Raw genomic sequence first — 18,976 nt, 5'->3', positions numbered from 1 at the left:
ATGTCGGGCTACGCTACCAGTATCACGGTAACGAGCGATGGTACGAGACATAAACGATTTATTCACATTTAAATGCTGGAGTGCTCTAACGATAGCCACTGGTGGTTTTCCAGCCAAATATAAAGAAATCACACTATCACGCTTGAATTAAATCACGAATAACTTTCTTTCTGGAAAATTTTCACCAAAATGCTTAATGAGCTGTCACTGGAATAATTTTAACAGCTGTCGGACGAGTGGCTTAGAAATTATAGCAGTCTGAAGTTGGTTGCAGTTTTTTTTTCATCTCACCCTGTACTAATAAATAAAACAATGATAAAAATGATAAAAAAATAACTAAAGAGTCGACAAGAGTAGCATTTGCTCGATTTCGAGAGAATTTTACTCCCACGAGAGAACGAGCAGTCGACAAGAGTATCATTTGCTCGATTACGAGAGAATTTTACTCCCACGAGAGAACGAGCAATGCGTTGGTAATCTTATTTATATATACTCGCTTTTTAATATTTCCACTTAAATCTAGTAGAAAGTGGATCTCGCTTTGAGCTCTGATTAAAAATTGTGCGTCAAAACAGTAGGTATTACTGTTTTCCTTGGTTGCCGATCCTAAAACTCGCAATTTTCGATTTTGTACCAACGTTACTTGTAATGAGGAAAATAAGTTCGATTGCTTGAATTTTTTTTACGAATATAACCCATTATTGGTAATCCAGAAAATAGTTTTTTACATATCGTTTTAAAGGGTTATTCGGGTTATACAACTCCCATATTGTTACTCCCAATGTCAAAAAAAAGTAAAAATCGATTCAGATTAATACATAGCTCTCATATATTTGTTCCATTCGTAATCCACATAATGATTATATCAATGACAAATCACAATATAGACGTATATTTGTTACGTGAGGTAGTGTAGGTCCTCGTTTTACCCTTGTGTTTTCCTTACTAAATGTTCCGCTATCCAAATGTAATGTTTGAAGGTTATATCATCTGTAATACCATCATGATAATTTAAGTCGAAATCAACTTCTAATTTTTTCCTATTTTTATCAACTAAGATACCACCTGCTACTGGTACGATCAGATACTATCAAGTTTCAAAATAATAATGTATTTAAATATAAAGAGCACAACAACAACAATTAGACAAATAAATCAAGGTTAATGACCATTGTTATCGATAGTAAATATCAGGGAATTTCCTTAATGATAAAGCCATAATTCCATGATGGAATGATAACAATTGCTTGGTGGGAATGCGTTTTGAACCAAAAAACATATTCGGAAATTCGATACGAAGTTTATATACCCTATTTGGAAATAACTCTAAATTAATAAAAACTCTCGGCATTTTATTTTTTTTTACGAATCGAACCCGGATAATTTACACGAAAGTCCGGACTCAACAACCGGGCTAGAAACGGATCTACGAAACCGATATAGACAATTTATGTATCATTTGAAAGCCTACCCAACAAGTTGTCACAGAATGGAATTTTTATAACAGTTTTATCTAAATTGTCGATTTCTTAAACCCATTTTTTATAAAACACCACAACCGGTCATCTTGTTTTTATACCCTCAGTCATATGGCTAGAGAAGGTATATATCTTTTGATAAGGCCAAAGCATGCCTCATCGAAATAACGGTTTTAGACCCTAGGTCTTTTTGGACAAAATCCGTTTTAGGACATTTAGAGTCGATCTAGCGATGTCCGTCCGTCCGTCTGTCTATCAGTTTGGCTGGTGAGCACAATAACTCTCGAAAGGAGTATCCGACTTGACCCCAACTTGGTACATCGTAATATTATTGTTAAACTTAGATCGAGTTCGGAGATGGGTAATATCGATCCACTCCTTCTGGTAACTCCCCCAACAGAAGGTCAAAATGTGAAAAAAAAAAAAAAAATTATTTACTGAACTGAAAGGATACTCCGATTGTGTTTCAAATTTGCAAATCTTAATTTTTACATCAGTGCTAGGTCAGGTGCGAATATTGACAATTTCGGTCTACTCCATCAAGTGCTTCCCTCACAATGGGTCCAAATTTTAAATAATTATAATTTTTATAAAATGTGATCTAAATGTCCGATTGTCTTCAAATTACACACATCACAATATTTTTATTAACCCAAGGTCTGGAATGAAGATGGAATATATCGGTCCACTCTTTCAGGTGCCTCCTCCACAAAATGTCAACATTTTCAAAGAAAAAAGTTTGCTACACAGAAAGGGAAAAAATAATCTGATTTTGCTCCAACTTTGCATATCCTAATATTTGCATTAGTACTAGATCGGGTGAGAAAATTGACAATATCGGTCCACTCCATCAAGTACCTCCATCACAAAGGATCGAAATTTTGAATAATATATGACTCTTATAAAATGTGATGTAAAGTCCGATTGTCTTCAAATTACACACATCACAATATTTTTATTAATCCAAGGTCTGGTGTGAAGATGGAATATATCGATGCACTCCTTCTGGTACCTCCCCCATAAAGGGTCAAAATTTTGAATATCAATAAAGCTTATAAAAAAGCGAATTTAACATCCGATTCCATTCAGACTTGGCATATCTCAATATTTACATCAACACAAGATATGTTATAAAGATGGTAGAGATCGTACCATTTCTTCTGATAGCACCCCACAAAGAGTCAACATTTCGAATAACCAAAACGATCATAAAATCCGAAATAAGTATCCGGTTCTCTTCGTATTTAACACATACCATTATTTCTACTAACAGAAGATCTGGTGTGAAAATGGAATCTATCGGTTCACTCCTTCTGGTACCTGCCCCACAGAGGGCTAAAATTTTGAATATTAATGAAGCTCATAAAACACGAAGTTAAATTCCGATTCCATTCAGACTTGGCGTATCTCAATATTTACATCAACACAAGATATGTTGTAAAGATGGTAGAGGTCGGACCATTGCTTCCCCCCAAAGGATAAAAGTTTTGAATAACCAAAACGTTTTATAAAATCCGAAATAAGCATCAGGTTCTCTTTATATTTCACACATACTAACATTTTTGCTAACCCAAGATCTGTTGTGAAGATGGGATATATCGGCACACTCCTTCTGGTACCTCCCCACAAAGGGTCAAAATTTTGAATATCCATGAGGCTCATAAAACGCGAAATCAACATCCGATTCCATTCAGACTAAATTCTAAATTTTGCTATCAACACAAGATTTGTGGTGAAGATGGTAGAGATCGGACCATTTATTTTGCTACTTGCCCCATATATGGTTCTGTACCTGTATTAAATGATGTATGAATATGGAATACTTCGGTAAAGTGGAGGAAGTGTGTCAATATAGTCCAAATCTGGCACGTCGCAATATTTATATTATATTTATTTAGGTCCAATACGAAATGGTAGATATTGGTCCATTCCTTCGGAACCTACTCCATAGAGGGTCAACAATTTGAATAATTTTATCGCAAGTCAAAATATATTTAAATAATCGAACATTGGCTAAGGTTTCATATCTGTTTGTCCGGGTCCATATATCGATATTACCACTTGTCGGAGATACATTTTCTTAAAGTTTCCAAACTATAGCCATAGTCGATGCGAGTCTATCCCGGATCTAGGACCCTGACTCTCAGGTCAAATAACTGGAACACGGATTATTCCCCCAAGAAAAAAAAACTTTTCCAGGGAAGTTACCTCCTTACTTATCTAACATAGTAAATAATAGAAATTTCGGATAAAAATCGTGGTTAGGAACTTTGTAGCATCTCAAATCTATAGAATCGCTTCATGTTGTTCGTGCTAAAACGGAAACCAATATTTGGCGTTTTCTGTTAAAATGTTATATCTTTTGAGAACATGAGATTGTGTCTCAAACATTCCAAGTTTGTGCGACAAATTTTAATTCCAAACTTTCTAACAAATTTTTTTCGAAAAATTTCATCTCAACCAGACAATAAATGTGACAACAATACATGAACGCATGGGCGGTCATGCAAAAATCGACTCAGAATGCGATTGGAAGAAACTCATCAAAGGGAACTATGGGTATATTTCGTTTCCTTCTGCATGTTACAAACAAATGCTCGAAAACATAATACCCTGTACCACAGTGTGACGTAAGGTACACAGATGGCACCCCGTATTGTTTTTAAGGTGTATGAAAAAATTACCAGTCGCCAAGCAAGCTGAGTGTTGGCCTATCGCCGACACTAATTTTATTATCATTACATGATAAAAAAGCACAAATGAAAACAAATATCATTCATCTTCAATTTCAAAACTTTGTATTGAAAGTATTAGGCACACGCACGTACACCCATGCAAATACAAAAACAAAATAAGTTAAAATTAAAAAATTATATCGAAATAATTATGAAATATTACATCAGATTTTTTTTGCGTCACAACAACAATAACAACTAAAATAAAACACTTCTGCTACTTTTTTGACCACCAGTGGTCCCCAACAATGATGTGCAGCCCACCATATTAAAGGAATCAATGGATGATTCACAGGCTGACCAGGGTTGCCGCTTTATACTTGTTTTTCAATGACGATATTTGAGAAAATTGTTTTGAATTGGTCGCTTTGTTATAAATGTTAAATGTATGTATTTATTTAATGTGGAACGCTGTTGAAAAATATGAAATGGCAAAAAAGCTTTTTGGTGACTGCGTTTTATTACCTGGCAATACAATAGACGTACAGGGTGAGATGAAAAAACTGCAACCAAATTCAGACTGCTATCATTATAAGCCACTCGTCCAACAGCTGTTAATACATAAATGCCGAATAATATCACGAAAATATTCTGGAGGGTGTATTAAAGCCTTGGGCTCGCAAACATTTTGGCAGCAGACCTCAGATATTTCAACAGGACTCAGCGCCATTGCACTCAGCACGCGATACACAAGAATGGTTACAAAATGAGGTTCCTCGCTTCATTTCCAGCCCACAATGGCCACCAAAATCTCCGGATACCAATCTTCGTCGGACTATTGGTTGGCACTAAAAAATACCAAAGTGTCGATCACCTCAAGTAAGCACTTCGCCAGGAATGGGCCAAAATACCGCAGAGCAACATTCGGGCAGCGTGCGACGATTTCATTGGCCATCAAACATCATCAAAATACCGAAACCTGCAAATACCGACCTGCACAGACAATTTTCTGTCATTGGCTGTAGTATCACTACGAACTACAAATACCCAATTTGAAACATTTCCGGTGAATATTTTGGCTAAAATCATGAAAATACCGAATATTGGGAGGTACCGTCGTTATATGGGGGCCATACGAAGACGTGGACCTGCACAGACAATTTTCTGTCATAAGCTGTAGTATCCATTACAAACTTCAAATACTAAATTTAAAACATTTCCGGTGAATAATGTCGCTAAAATCATCAAAATACCGAATATTGGGAGATACCGTTATATGGGGGCTATACGAAGACATGGACCTGCACAGACAATTTTCTGTCTTAGGCTGTAGTACCCATTACGATCTTCAAATACCAAATTTAAAACATTTCCGATAAATAATGTTGATCAAATCACCAAAATACCGAGAAAAGGGAGGTACCGTTATATGGGGGCTATACCAAAACGTGGACCTACATGGCCCAAAAGTCCTGCAGACATAATACACATTTGAGTAACATTTTATCAACCTACTTCATTTCGTTCGGAAGCTAGAGTGATTTCCACAGACGGACGGACATCGCCAAATCGACATAGAATTTTATGCTCAATCAAGATCGAGATTATATTTACTTTGTGGGGTCTAAAATGTATATTTCGAGGTGTTACAAACGGAATGACAAACTTAATATACCCTCCATACTATGATGGAGATTATAAAAAAAATTGATTGCAACAAAGTTTTTGGGTCAAAACCAATAGTAGTTTGTGGGTTTTAAAGACACAAATGGCAACACTACCAGTAAGGTATGCTTGTACGTATATTTGTGTACACAAAGTGTTTTTTTTTTTTTTAATTCTATTTTGTATTGATATTTAATGAAATGTACAAACAAACAGCCATTCGACATTTAGTTGTTCTCTTGGCTTGGTATGGTCAACAACAAGCACGGAAGAATTTTTTCAACTTTTTTATGAATAAAGGAAATTTTTTTATTTTTTTTTTTTTCTAATTATTTAACCATTAAAAGAAAAGTATGTCGCTTGATATTGAACTGATTTTTTTTTTTTTCACTACTGCATTAGAAGAAGATAAGAATTTTTTCCTGACTCATATTGGGAGGCCAAACTAATTTATATACATGCTTTGATATCATTGATAGCAAATTCATTACAGCATTATGAAATATATATGAATCATTTCACACATATAGTTCGGAGATTTACTTTAGAGAAAATTTTTTATTCAAATTTAGGTTTAGGTTTAATTAGGTTGGAGGATGGAGGATCTTTTTTTTCAGGTTATTATTAACTTTTATCCTTTAAGGATATTTATAATTTAATTTAAAATTTCTTGTAATTTTATTTACACCACAATTCCCTTTTTTGCCATTGATTGTCTCTTATGTTTTCATTTCTGATATTTTCCTGTTCTTGCGCAGTGGCTCAATTTTTCTTCTATAAATTCTCTGTAACAATACTTTGTCTCTCGGCTCTCTTTTCACATTTTCAATGTCAAAGAAATGAAAACAAAACAATTTACCGCTCAATTACAATGTACCAAAGCAACAGGCCATATATTTGTTAGAAAATAAAGTAATATATATATTTTTTTAAAAATAACTATTTTTATATTATTAATATTATATTTATTAATAATAATTAATTGTTAATTATTATTTTTTATATTTTCCAGAATTTCATAATTTTTACTCCAAAATGACTGAGGAGAAATCTAAATTGAGCGATGCCAACAATACACTAGTCTACAAACCGACAACGCTGCCGAACAAATCCAAATCGAAACATCGCGACAAAAGTGATTTGGGTGCAAATTTTGTGGCACCCGACGGAGGTTGGGGCTGGGTTGTGTGCATAGCTGCTGGTTTCAGTAATGTGAGTATTGAAAAGAGAATATAAGTATGTAAGGTGTCTGAAGAAGTTCGAAAATTCAGTGAATTTTATCAAATCTCAGCGTTAATGTAAAAAGTGTTTATTTTGTGTTTCTTACGACCAAAAGTATCGAAATTTTAAATTTTTGCGGTCTTAGTGCATTCGATACTGACTGTGTACTCATCCGACTTCGATTTCAAAAATAAAGAATAAAAATCTGTATAAAATTAAAGACAAAAACGTGAAGTGTTGACCGTTAACATATAAAGAAAATATCAAGGACAAAATTAACCTTTTTTATGCGGCACAAAGTGTTCTTAGGCAGTCGAATATAAAAATTATAAAAAAAATATTATGATTGCATTTTCGAAAGAAATATTTTATATTATATCGGTTTAAACGAACGTATTTATCGACCTTTGATGGCCGGTTCCCTCCTTCTGCCAACTCCTCCATAACTCAACATTTTCAAATTCACCTCATAGAAAGAGAAAGGATTATTCGATTTTGGGCAAACTTTGCAAATTCCAATATTTGCGTCAGTGCTATGTCCGGTGTAAATATGGACAATATCGTCCAACTCCTCCCACAAATGTTCAAAATTTTGAATAATTGCGACTTATAAAAAATGTGAAATAAAAGTCTTCAAATTTTGCACATTCCAATGTTTCTACCAACACGCGATCTTGTGTGAAGACGATATATATCGGCCCACTCCGTCAGTTTCCTCTCCCACAAAGGTACGCATTTTGAATAATTGTATCTCTTATAACATGTGAAATAAAGGTCCGATTGTCTTCAAATTTCGCACATCCCAATTCATTTACAAATCTAGCATCAAAAACGTATAGAACGGACCTTTCCTACAGATACCTCACACACAACAGGGTTATAATTTTGAATAACCTTACTTCCACCAACACAAGATCTAGTATGGAGATGGGATACATCTGCCTACTGTTTCTGGTACCTCTCCCACAAAGGGTCAACATTTTAAATAATTATATGTATCATAAAATGCGAAATAATTATCTGATTCTTTCTAAACTTCCCACATTCCAATATTTCTACTAACACAAGATCTGATGTGTATATAATTGATATCGGTCCACCCCTTTTGTTACCTACCCCAAAATTTTGAATAATTAAAAATCTTGTAAAATGTGAAATTATGATCCGATTCTCTTCAAATTTCAAAAATTCCAATATTTTTTTAACAAAATATCTGTTGTGGGATATGTCGACCCACAGCTTCTGGCACGTCCCTTACAAGTCAGCGATTCTTTTTAAATTTGTTATATCTAATTATATTTCTCTTGATGTGAATAAGAAATCTATGGGCCACTCATTGTCGTACCATGTCGACCCACAGCTTCTGGCACGTCCCTTACAAGTCAGCGATTCTTTTTAAATTTGTTATATCTAATTATATTTCTCTTGATGTGAATAAGAAATCTATGGGCCACTCATTGTCGTACCTTCCCACAAAAAAACTTGAACATTTTGAATATCAATTTTCGCATGGAATTCGAAATAAATGTTCGATTTCCTTTCAATTTTACACAAACTAACATTTTTATCAGATTTAGATGAAGTGAAATATGTCTGTCTGCTATATATGGTACCAACCGTATATTTCAAAATTTTCCAAAAACTATCTCATACCTCATAACATGTAAAGAAAGTAGTCGATATATCCGAAATCTAGTACGTTGTAATATTTATATCAGACTTATGTCATATATGAAATGAATCACTTCTTTGGAACCTCCCCCATAAAGGGTCACCAGTTTGAATAATTATTGCGCAAATCTCGGGGTATGCCTCTGTCGGCAAAACCAAGTGATACTATTTAACTTGTTTAAGCATATTTGGATTTTTATACCCTCAGCCATATGGCTACAGAGGGTATATATCATTTGATACGGCCAAATCGTGCCTCATCGAAATAACGGTTTTAGACCCTAGGTCTCTTTGGACCAAATCCGTTTCAGGACATTTGGAGTCGATCTAGCGATGTCCTTCCGTCCGTCTGCCAGTCTCGCTGGTGCGCACAATAACTCTCGAAGGGATTATCCGATTTGGTCCAAACTTGGTACTTCGTAACATAATTGTCAAACTTTCTGGTGACTCCCCAAAAAAAAAGATCGAAATTTTCAAATAAAAATTCTAAGGAACCCATCTCAAATAAAAATTCAAAGGATCTCCCAAGGTCTGGAGAGAAATAGAATATATCGGTCCACTATTTTTCGTACATCCCCCACAAAGGGTCAAAACTGAAAATTGAATACCCATGAAGCTCATAAAACGCGAAATTAACATCCGATTCCATTCAGATATATCTCAATATTTCCATCAAAACGAGGTCTGTTATCTTTATGACAGAGATCGGACCATTCCTTCTGATACCTCCCGCACAACGGGTAAATGTTTTGAATAAGCAAAACGATTATAAAAGCCGAAATAAGAATCCGGTTGTCTTAATTCTTCACATATCCCATTATTGCCACTGCCACAAGATTTGCTATAGAGATGGGATATATCGGTCCACTCCTTCTGGTACATCCCCCACATAGGGTTCAAGATTTTGAAATACAAAACGCTCAAATAAAGCAAAATAAACATCTAACTCTCTTCAAATTTCAAAGACTCAAACATTTTTGCTCGGTCGACTGTACCTGGCACCTCACGCAATTTTAACATTTTCTAAAAATTATCACATGTATGATGTAAAGTAAAGGAAGTTACCAACCTGCTTCCAAGTTGCCCCATATTTATATCGTAATTATTAGACACTAAATAGAGAATATTGGCCCATTCCCTCAAAACCCATTCCATAGAGGGTCAACAGTCTGAGTAATCCTAACAGAAGTCAAAATATATTCAAATAATCGAACTATGGCTGAGGGTATACGTCTGTCGGCAGAACCGATTGATACTTTTTAAACTGTTTTTTTTTTTTTTTTGTTTTTGAAAATTTTAACCTTTTGTGGGAGATGTACTAGAAGAAGTGGACCGACATTGCCCATCTCCGAACTCAATCTAAGTTTGATAATAATATTACGATGTACCAAGTTTGAACCAAATCGGATACATCTTCGAGAGTTATCGTTGGCACCAGCCTGCAGACAGACGGACTGACATCGCTAGATCGACTTCAAATGTCCTTAAATGGATTTGGTCCAAAGAGACGTAGGATCTAAAACCGTTATTTCGATGAGACACGTTTTGGCCGTATCAAATGATATATACCCTCTACCGCCATGTGGTTCACCCTTCGTGGAGGTGAGGAGGTGTGTTGACTCGTTGTTGAGGAGAAAGAAATCAGAAGAAATTGTCCATGCTATTCTATCTTCATAGCAGATCTAGAGCTGAAAGAAATATTAAAGGCAATAGGACTATTATTTCACATTTTAAAAGGTTTATATTTGTTCAAACTTTTAACCCTATGTGCGAGAGGAACTAGATAAAATGGGGCAATGTTGTCCGTCCCCCATACCTTATCTAACATAGATATAAATATTAGAATTTGGAAAATTTGAACAAAATCGGATGATTCTTGCCCGTTCTAGGAATTAAATTATTTTCTATGAAAGTTTGGACTTTTTGTGGCGGAGGTTCCAGAAGGATTGGACCGATATTGCCCACCTCCGAACTCGACCTAAGTTTATTATAAGTGTTACGATGTACGGAACAAATTCGATGTTCTTTCAAGAGTTATCATGCTAACAAGCCAGCAGGCGGACATAGGGACACTGCTATATCGATCCAAATGTCTTGGAACGGATTTCGAGCAAAGAAAAGTAGGGTATAAAACTGTCATTTCGACGAGGCATATTTTGGCCACATTAATCTCATATATAGTCATACAATTGAGGGTATTTTTTTATACACTCCACCATAGTATGGAGGGTATATTAAGTTTGTCATTCCGTTTGTAACACCTCGAAAAAATACATTTTAGACCCCGCAAATAAATATATATTCTTGATCAGCATAAAATTCTATGTCGATTTAGCGATGTCCGTCCGTTTGTCCGTCACTCTAGCTTCTAAACGAAATTAAGTAGATTGATAAAAGTTTACTCAAATGTATATTATGTCTGCAGGACTTTTGGTATTGAAAATGAGCCACGTAGGTCCACGATTTGGTATAGCCCCCATATAACGATACCTCCCGATATTCGGTATTTTGATGGTTTTAGCGACATTATTCACCGGAATTGTTTGAAATTTAGCATTTGAAGTTCGTAATGGATACTACAGCCTAAGACAGAAAATTGTCTGTGTAGGTCCACGACTTCATATTGCCCCCATATAACGATACCTCCCGATATTCGGTATTTTGATGGGTTTTATCGACATTATTCACCGGAATTGTTTCAAATTTGGTATTTGAAGTTCGTAGTGGATACTACAGCCTATGACAGAAAATAGTCTGTGCAGCTCCACATTTTGAAGTAGCCCCAATATAATAGTAATAGTACGATTTTAGCTACATTATTCACCGATTTTTTTTCAAGTTTAGCATTTAAATATTTTTATGGCTTATGACAGAAATTGCCTATGCAGGTCCACGTCGTCGCTTAGACCCTAATATGACGTCTACATTTGATATTTTTAAGATTTTAACAGAAATTTTTAACGGATTTTATTTTATTTTTTTTTATAGGCCAAATTCGTTCCAAATGGTAGGCGGTATTCAAAGTTTGGCCCAGCCGAACTTACAGCTTTTTTACCTGTTTTTTGTTATTTTTTTTTTTTTTTTTTGATTTTTATAGACCCTCTTTGCATTGCATCTGAATTCATTTTTCCCATGTCAATAAATCATTTGATTTTTATCTATTCTCTAGCTATCAATATTCCCGCCACTACAACAATATGGCCTTATCTACCGGCAACGCATGGAAAATTCCAAATTCGATGCTCAACAAATTACAACAATCATTAATGCGGAAATGGCTTTATCGGCAATTATTGGCCTTGTCAATGGGGCTATGTTTCGGCGATTCACCTTCCGGCAGGTGGGTATGGTGGGAAGTCTTCTGGCGTTTACGGGGATCTTTTGTACGGCATTTTGTGAAAATTTCATAGAATATTTGGTGTGTTTTTCGTCGATTTATGGTGAGTGGAAATCAGAAAAAAAAATAATTTCATAAATTTTGAAAATAATTTAGAAATTTTGAAATTAAATTTAAAATTTTGTTTCTTAACATTCAGGTATTGGTCGAGGTCTTATTACGGCCTCAAATTCCTTGGCTGTAAATACTTACTTCAAAAACAAACGGCGACGGGCAACGGGTTTTACATGGACCATTACAGGTTTAGGTGCCGTTATATTCCCTCATGTTTCGACCCTATTGTTGGGCGTGTATGGAGCCCAGGGTTCAATTCTAATCTATTCGGCCATAATGTTAAATGCCTTTATGTGTTCTCTGACATTGCAGCCGGTTTTGTGGCATTCTCCCAAACCCGATGCAGCAGAGGCGGTGGCAGAGCAGGAGCATGGAAAGGACAATGAAATTCCAATCAAATGTGAATATTGTCTGAAACGAGAAAAAGAAGAGCAGGAGGAGCAATTGGAAAAGTCGGAATATGAAATAACCGTGCCTGGTACACCCATGGTAGCCCGGGCCAATGATGGTTGGTTTGGTTCAAAATTGTCACTGAACAAAGAGACGAGGCCCTCTCACAATCGTAGGTGTCAGGTGTCCCAGCAAAATAGTTGTGAGAGTGGCTACGAGTTGGAGGAAAGAAAATCGTCCGAAAAGCAGTATGGTCCACAAAGTTTACACTGCACTTGTGCCGAGAAAAAAGCCCTCTTGGAGCAGAATAGTAAAAACAAACAAGAAGAGGAGAAGGAAGCCCAACGAAAAGCTCTTCTACAAGAAGAAGAGGAGCAAGAGACCTTACGTAGACGTCATCTCTCTGTGGCCCAGAAAATCATTCTCTTTTTCGATTTGGATCTCCTCAAAGATTTCACCTTTGTCAACCTGGCCGTTGGCATGACCATCATGATGTTTGGCGAAGTTAATTTTTCAGTTTTGACCCCCTTTATTTTAAATAGTTTCGGTTACAATGACGCGCAAATATCTGTGGCCATGTCCTGCTTGGCTGGCATGGATATTGGGGTGCGGTTTTTGGCCCCACTGCTATTGGAGAGAGTTAAACTTTCCAATAGCGTATTGTTTGCTTTCGGCATTGTTGCCGTTTCAATTGGCCGTTTTATTGTCACCCAAACCGATTCGTATCATGTCGTATTGGCGGTATTTGTTTTAATCGGTTTCGGCAAAGGGTTTCGTACAATTTTCTCACCCCTGATAATACCCAGTTGTGTGCCACTGAAGCGTTTACCAGCCGCTGCGGGGCTGCAGCTTATTTTCAGTTCAATTGTATCATTTTCGCTTGGTCCTCTATTGGGTAAGTTTTGGGAATGAAATTATTTGTTGATCTAATTTAAATTTTTTTTATTTTTTTTTTTTTCAAATTTCGTTTCAGGTTCAATTACCGATAGATTTGGTTATGCAGTAACCATTCATTGTATTAATGCCCTCACCGGGCTGATGTTATTATTTTGGATATTTGAATCCTTTATTCGAAAGAGTTTTAAGAAGAAATCACCCACAAGTGATTCATGAAATATTTTATTAACTATTTTAGGTTTTGATTTTCTATATTTTAGGCTGTATCGGAAATCTCTTTTTTTTGCAGGGTTTTCAAAACGTATGGAAGACATGCTGATGTTTTACGGATCCCTAAAGAAAAACGTACATACGCAAAGGATATGAGACGAGAATTGAATTTCGGTGTTGTATTTTCGTGTCCACACACGGCAATTTCTATAAAAATTATTTATTAGGAAAGTCGCCATAATGAAAGTACTCCTTTGTGGATACTGAAATGAACCCTAGGAATCCTATAGCCGTTTAAGGCTTAGACAACAAAAGTGTATTCTTTTAAGGAGTTCTTCACTGTGAAATTTCCATTTAAGATTCTAATTTTTTTAACTATGATTTAATTGAAAAAAAAAAGAAGTTTGCAAGGTGAGGACCGCCTCATATTTGAAATTTTTAGAATTTTCTGGAAAACGGTTGAAATTGATGTAGAAAATTGTAAACATATCCCTCCCCTTAAAATTCTAAACCTCACTTTTAATATATAACGTCGTTCTGGTATCCTTTTAATACCCTCAGTCATGTGGCTATAGAGAGTATATATCATTTGATACGGCTAAAACGTACCTCATCGAAAAAACGGCTTCAGACCGTGGGTCTCTTTGGACCAAATCCCTTTCAGGACATTTGGAGTCGATCTAGGGATGTCCGTCCATCCGGCTGTCTGGCTGGCTGGTGCGCACCACAACTCTCGAAGGGAGTATCCCATTTGGTCCTAAGTTGGTATATCGTAATATTATTGTCAAATATAGCTCGAGTTCGGAGATGGGCAAAATCGGTCCACTCCTTCTGGTACCTCCCCCACAAAAGGTCAAAATTTTTAAAGAAAATAATTTACCTCATAGAAATAGAAAAAATCATTCGACTTTGTGCAAACTTTACATATCCCAATATTTTTGCCAGAGATAAGTCAGGCGCGAAAGTGGACAATATCGGCCTACTAAATCATGTAACTCCCCCACAAAGGGTACTAATTCGAATAATTGTAACTCTTATAAGTTTGAAATAGAATTTTACACATCCCAATATTTTTGTTATGAAAATATCTGGTGTGAAGATGAGATACATCGGTATACTCCGTATGGTACTTTCCCCACAACGGGTCAAAAATTTTGAATAACCTTGGAGATCGTAAAACGCGAAATGAGCATCCGATTCTTTTCAAATTTCACGCATTCCAATACTTTTACTTAAGCAATAGCTGGTGTGAAGATGGTAGATATCGGACCACTCCTTCTGGTACCTCCCTCACAATTATTTTTATATTTTCGCGATAATATTCGGCATTTATTCCGATGCCACGGTCGATCAATACGAGCGGAGGGCGACCATCGGCTGTTATGGCGGCCCACACCACCACAATAGCCGGACCTTGAGTTCTGGTGGCCAACTGAAAGTGCACATAAACTGCAACCAACTTCAGACTGCTGTCATTTCTAAGCCAATCGTCTGACAGCTGTTGAAATTATTCAAGTGACATCTCATGATATAGTTTACAAGCATACAAAAGCATTTTGGTGAGAATTTTCCAGAAAAAAAGTTATTCATGATGGAAGTCATGAGTCTCGTACCATCGCTCGTTGCCGTGATACTTGTAGCGTAGCTCGACGTGAAGGAAGTGGACGGAAGAAGACAGCAACATCGGAAAAAATAGTTCGAAAAGTAATGGAGCGACTTGATCGAAACCCACGTCGCAGTAGCCGAAAAATGGTAAATATTAAAAAATGAGCTCGGGGTTAAGCCATGGAAATTCCAAAAAGTGCAGGAACTTACACCGCAACAGAAAGAAAAAAAAAACTCAAAAGAGCTAAAGAGTTGCTTCGCTTGGGCGAAAGTGGTGAACTGCCGAATTTGGTTTTCTCCGATGAGAAAACGTTTGTCGTCCAGCAGTTTCTAAACAAACAAATTTATCGTGTTTACTTGCCAAAGAGATCAGCTACAAATGTGCACCTTCGGTTGGCCAATAGAACTCAAGCGCCGACCATGGTGATGGTGTGGGCCGCCATAACAGCCGATGGTTGCTCTCTGCTCGTATCATGGCATCAGAATAAATGCCGAATATTATCCGAAAATATTCTGGAGGGGGTATTAAAGCCTTGGGCACGCAAACATTTTGGCAGCAGACCTTGGACATTCCAACAGGACTCAGCACATGCCACCCAAGAATGGTTACAAAATAAGATTCCTCGCTTCATTTCCAGCGCACAATGCCCACCAAAATCTCCAGATGCCAATCCGTTGGACTATTGTGTCTGGAGTATTTTGAAAAGCATGACTGGCACTAAAAAAACCAAAGTGTCGATCACCTCAAGCAAGCGCTTCGCCGGGAATGAGCCAAAATACCGCAGAGCAACATTCATTGACCGTTTGAAGATCATAATTCGTGGTAAAGCTGACCAATTCGAACAAATCTAAACTTATTCTAAAAGTTGATGCTATATCGTTTGACTTTGTTGCAGTTTTTATCTCACCCTTTACAGATCCACGTTTTCGTATGACCCGCATATGACGGTAACTCCCCACTCAATGGGTTCACTTTTTCGTATAGTGCCAATTAAAATTTGCCTTCAGATATTAGATATTTTGAAGGTTTGTTCTCATCAAACCTCAAAAATCAAATCAGATAGGGTCCCTATTTAGTATATCATTCTCATATAAATACTCTCTTATTTTAGATAATTAGAATCCCTACTTAAGGGCCTTTCTCGGCAAAGGCGGTTCTTTGCGCTTCAATTCAGGCACATATATTTTCAGGGGTTTTTCACCTTAGAATTTGTGAGTATGAGTATGGAAAACATGTGAATCATATTCCTAAAGATATAATGATGAATAGGTATGCGCCTACGTAAGTATAACACGAAAACGAGCACAATATTTGAACAAAAAAAAAATGTTTTATCACAAAATTGACTTAATTATAAACATATTTGAAAAAAAAGGCTTTCAGATAAGGGTAAGTATAACAAGCCGCTGGAAGTAGATTGGTTCTTACCACGACAAAAATCATACCGCTGACATTGAGCAATTAGATTTCTATCGTAGATAATATTCATTAATGAAACATGAAGTAGAATAAATATGAGATCTTCTTAACGCTTTCAAAAACAAAATGTTCAAATATTCCTATGAAATTGGGGAAATCTGAATTTAAAAAAAATGATGGGTTATCCATAAAAGTCATTTTATTTGTCTTCTACAGAAAACGAATGGTAAGACCATGAACAAATATATTTATGGACGGTGAAATACTCGAATTAAGTTAGCCGATCGCGTTGCTAATTTTCCAATGCCAAAGAATAGGGAATTTTTACTAATTAATAAACAAAAGCTCGCATGTGGTTAGTTTTAATCGGAAGTTTTCCCAAAAATCATCTTCGAATAAATCTGTTTTTTTTTTTTTTGAGTCACTTAACCGTGGTGCTGGTGGGTTTTTCCTTGTCAATACATTTTTTTGTCTATGGTAAAACTTTCTAAAATTTTCGAGTATAACGGAGAGAAAATATTTTCCAGGCCTCTTCCTTGCAAAATACCTTCTTGAGATCTTGGGCAATTTCTCTAAAACATCTATATTAAGGTAACTCTTTATCTTGTGTTGATGCAAGCCAACCCCTTTATAGATATTCTACAAGATTTTACAAATTTACTGTATAGAAATCTGAACATCTTTTTTAGACTTTTTATAGGTTTTCTAAGATAGGTTGCCTATAACTGATCTGATCACTAGGCTGAGAACTTAGACAAACGCTTTCAATGCTAACAGACTTTTTTTGAGTTTTCAATTAGTCAATAACTTATTTTTATAAAAAATCTTTCAAAAATGGCGTGTAGAACGTTTTTAATCTAAAGAGACCCCTCAGGAAGTCTTCGGTCCATGCTGGGGGTTCGAGAGATCCTCTTTGTGTAAAAGTCGTTCAATAAGCCTTGTAACTATTTAATTTCTCCAAGAGGCCTTCCATATAAAAATTCTTCTCAGGGGGTCTTACATAGAGAAGGTTTGGAAAATCCCTAGAGATCTTTCAAAAGCCTTGTAAATATTCAAGACCTTCAATAGGCCTCCCATATAAATTTTTTTTTCAGAGGGACTTCAATATATTTAAGTTCTTCGAAGCCCTAGAGTATTTTTTTAGATGGAAGGAATAAAATATTTGAAAAGCGTTTAAAAGATCTCTGTAGATTAAACCCTTCTGGAGACCTGATGATATGATGATGTCTTCTATCTGTGGAAAGCTCACTGCAGATTTCCTACAGATAGAAGACATCCTAAAGGTTTATTGTAGATAAAAAAAAACTTTGGAAGGACATCTGTGGACAGATGACCACTCGAAATCCTTCCATGGATGTAAGACCTCCAGAAGAGAATCTATAGATGGAAGATCTTCTAAAAACATTTTTTATGTATAAGACCTTCTACAGGTGACTTTTATGGGAACTTCCATGTATACATCTGAAAGAAAATAATGTTTTAGGAAAACTTATATGAATAAAAGATATTAGGATATCGTCCATCTATAGAAGTTTATAAGAGATCGTTATAAGAGATATTCTCTATAAAGATCTACATAGGATCTATAAACTGATAGAGTCGATTAGTGTGGCTATTTTTTACCAAGACCGTTTTTGTATCGACAAAAAATTGGCCTAACTTTTAATCCACCATTTGGAAAGAACTTGAAAAATTAATAAAAAAATCGTAGAAAAATACCGTTATGAAACCAGTTATTTTAGGGGCTATACGAAGACGAGGACTTGCATTAGCATTTTTTTTGTCATAGGTTGTAGTAAAGATTCCGAGCTTCTAATAATAAATTCAAAACAATTCCGGTGAATAGTGTCGGCAATACCATCAAAATACCGAATAAAGGAAGGTCCGTTATATGTGGGCTTTAAGGAGGCGTGGATCTGCATAGACAATTTTCTCTCTTAGGTTAAGTACCCATTACGCCCTTCAAATACGAAATTTGGAATAATTACGGGAAATTATGTCGCTGAAATCATCAAAATACCGAATATCGGGAAGTATCATTATGAGGGGGCTATACGAAGACGTGGACCTGCATATGCAATTTTTTTTTTGTCAGAGGCTGTAGTACCCATTAGGAGCTTTAAATATGAAATTTTAAACCATTACGGTATATAATGTCGCTAAAATCATAAAAATGCCGAATATCGGGAAGTATCGTTATATGGATGCCATGAGAAAACGTGAGCCTACATTTCCCATTTAAAACTATGCCGTCTACTAACAAAATACTCATATTTTGATAATTTTAGCCTCT

The 18,976-nt window shown here is 35.9% G+C and overlaps 1 protein-coding gene across 1 annotated transcript; it reads left to right on the top strand.

Annotated features, from left to right (window-relative positions):
* The first annotated feature begins 6,853 nt into the window (after positions 1-6,853).
* LOC131805998 (monocarboxylate transporter 9-like) lies at positions 6,854-13,758 on the top strand. Its single transcript, XM_059129843.1, has 4 exons — positions 6,854-7,030; positions 11,880-12,150; positions 12,247-13,446; positions 13,525-13,758. The coding sequence occupies exons 1-4, from the start codon at positions 6,854-6,856 to the stop codon at positions 13,662-13,664; spliced, it is 1,788 nt and encodes a 595-aa protein (XP_058985826.1). The 3' UTR covers positions 13,665-13,758.
* Positions 13,759-18,976: the final 5,218 nt, after the last annotated feature.

The sequence above is a fragment of the Musca domestica genome, unplaced genomic scaffold (genome assembly GCF_030504385.1).
Source record: "Musca domestica strain aabys unplaced genomic scaffold, Musca_domestica.polishedcontigs.V.1.1 69, whole genome shotgun sequence".
In the NCBI taxonomy this organism is placed as follows: Eukaryota; Metazoa; Arthropoda; class Insecta; order Diptera; family Muscidae; genus Musca; species Musca domestica.
Note: the sequence above shows the minus strand (reverse complement) of the source record. Positions and strands in the feature narration are given on the sequence as shown.

What these genes read in the sequence shown, in the direction of transcription:
- LOC131805998 (XM_059129843.1), top strand. Translation starts at nt 6,854, where the DNA reads ATGACTGAGGAGAAATCTAAATTGAGCGATGCCAACAATACACTAGTC. An exon ending in GTGTTTTTCGTCGATTTATG is followed by an intron (nt 12,151 to 12,246) that starts GTGAGTGGAAAT and finishes CTTAACATTCAG; the next exon opens with GTATTGGTCGAGGTCTTATT. An exon ending in TTCGCTTGGTCCTCTATTGG is followed by an intron (nt 13,447 to 13,524) that starts GTAAGTTTTGGG and finishes ATTTCGTTTCAG; the next exon opens with GTTCAATTACCGATAGATTT.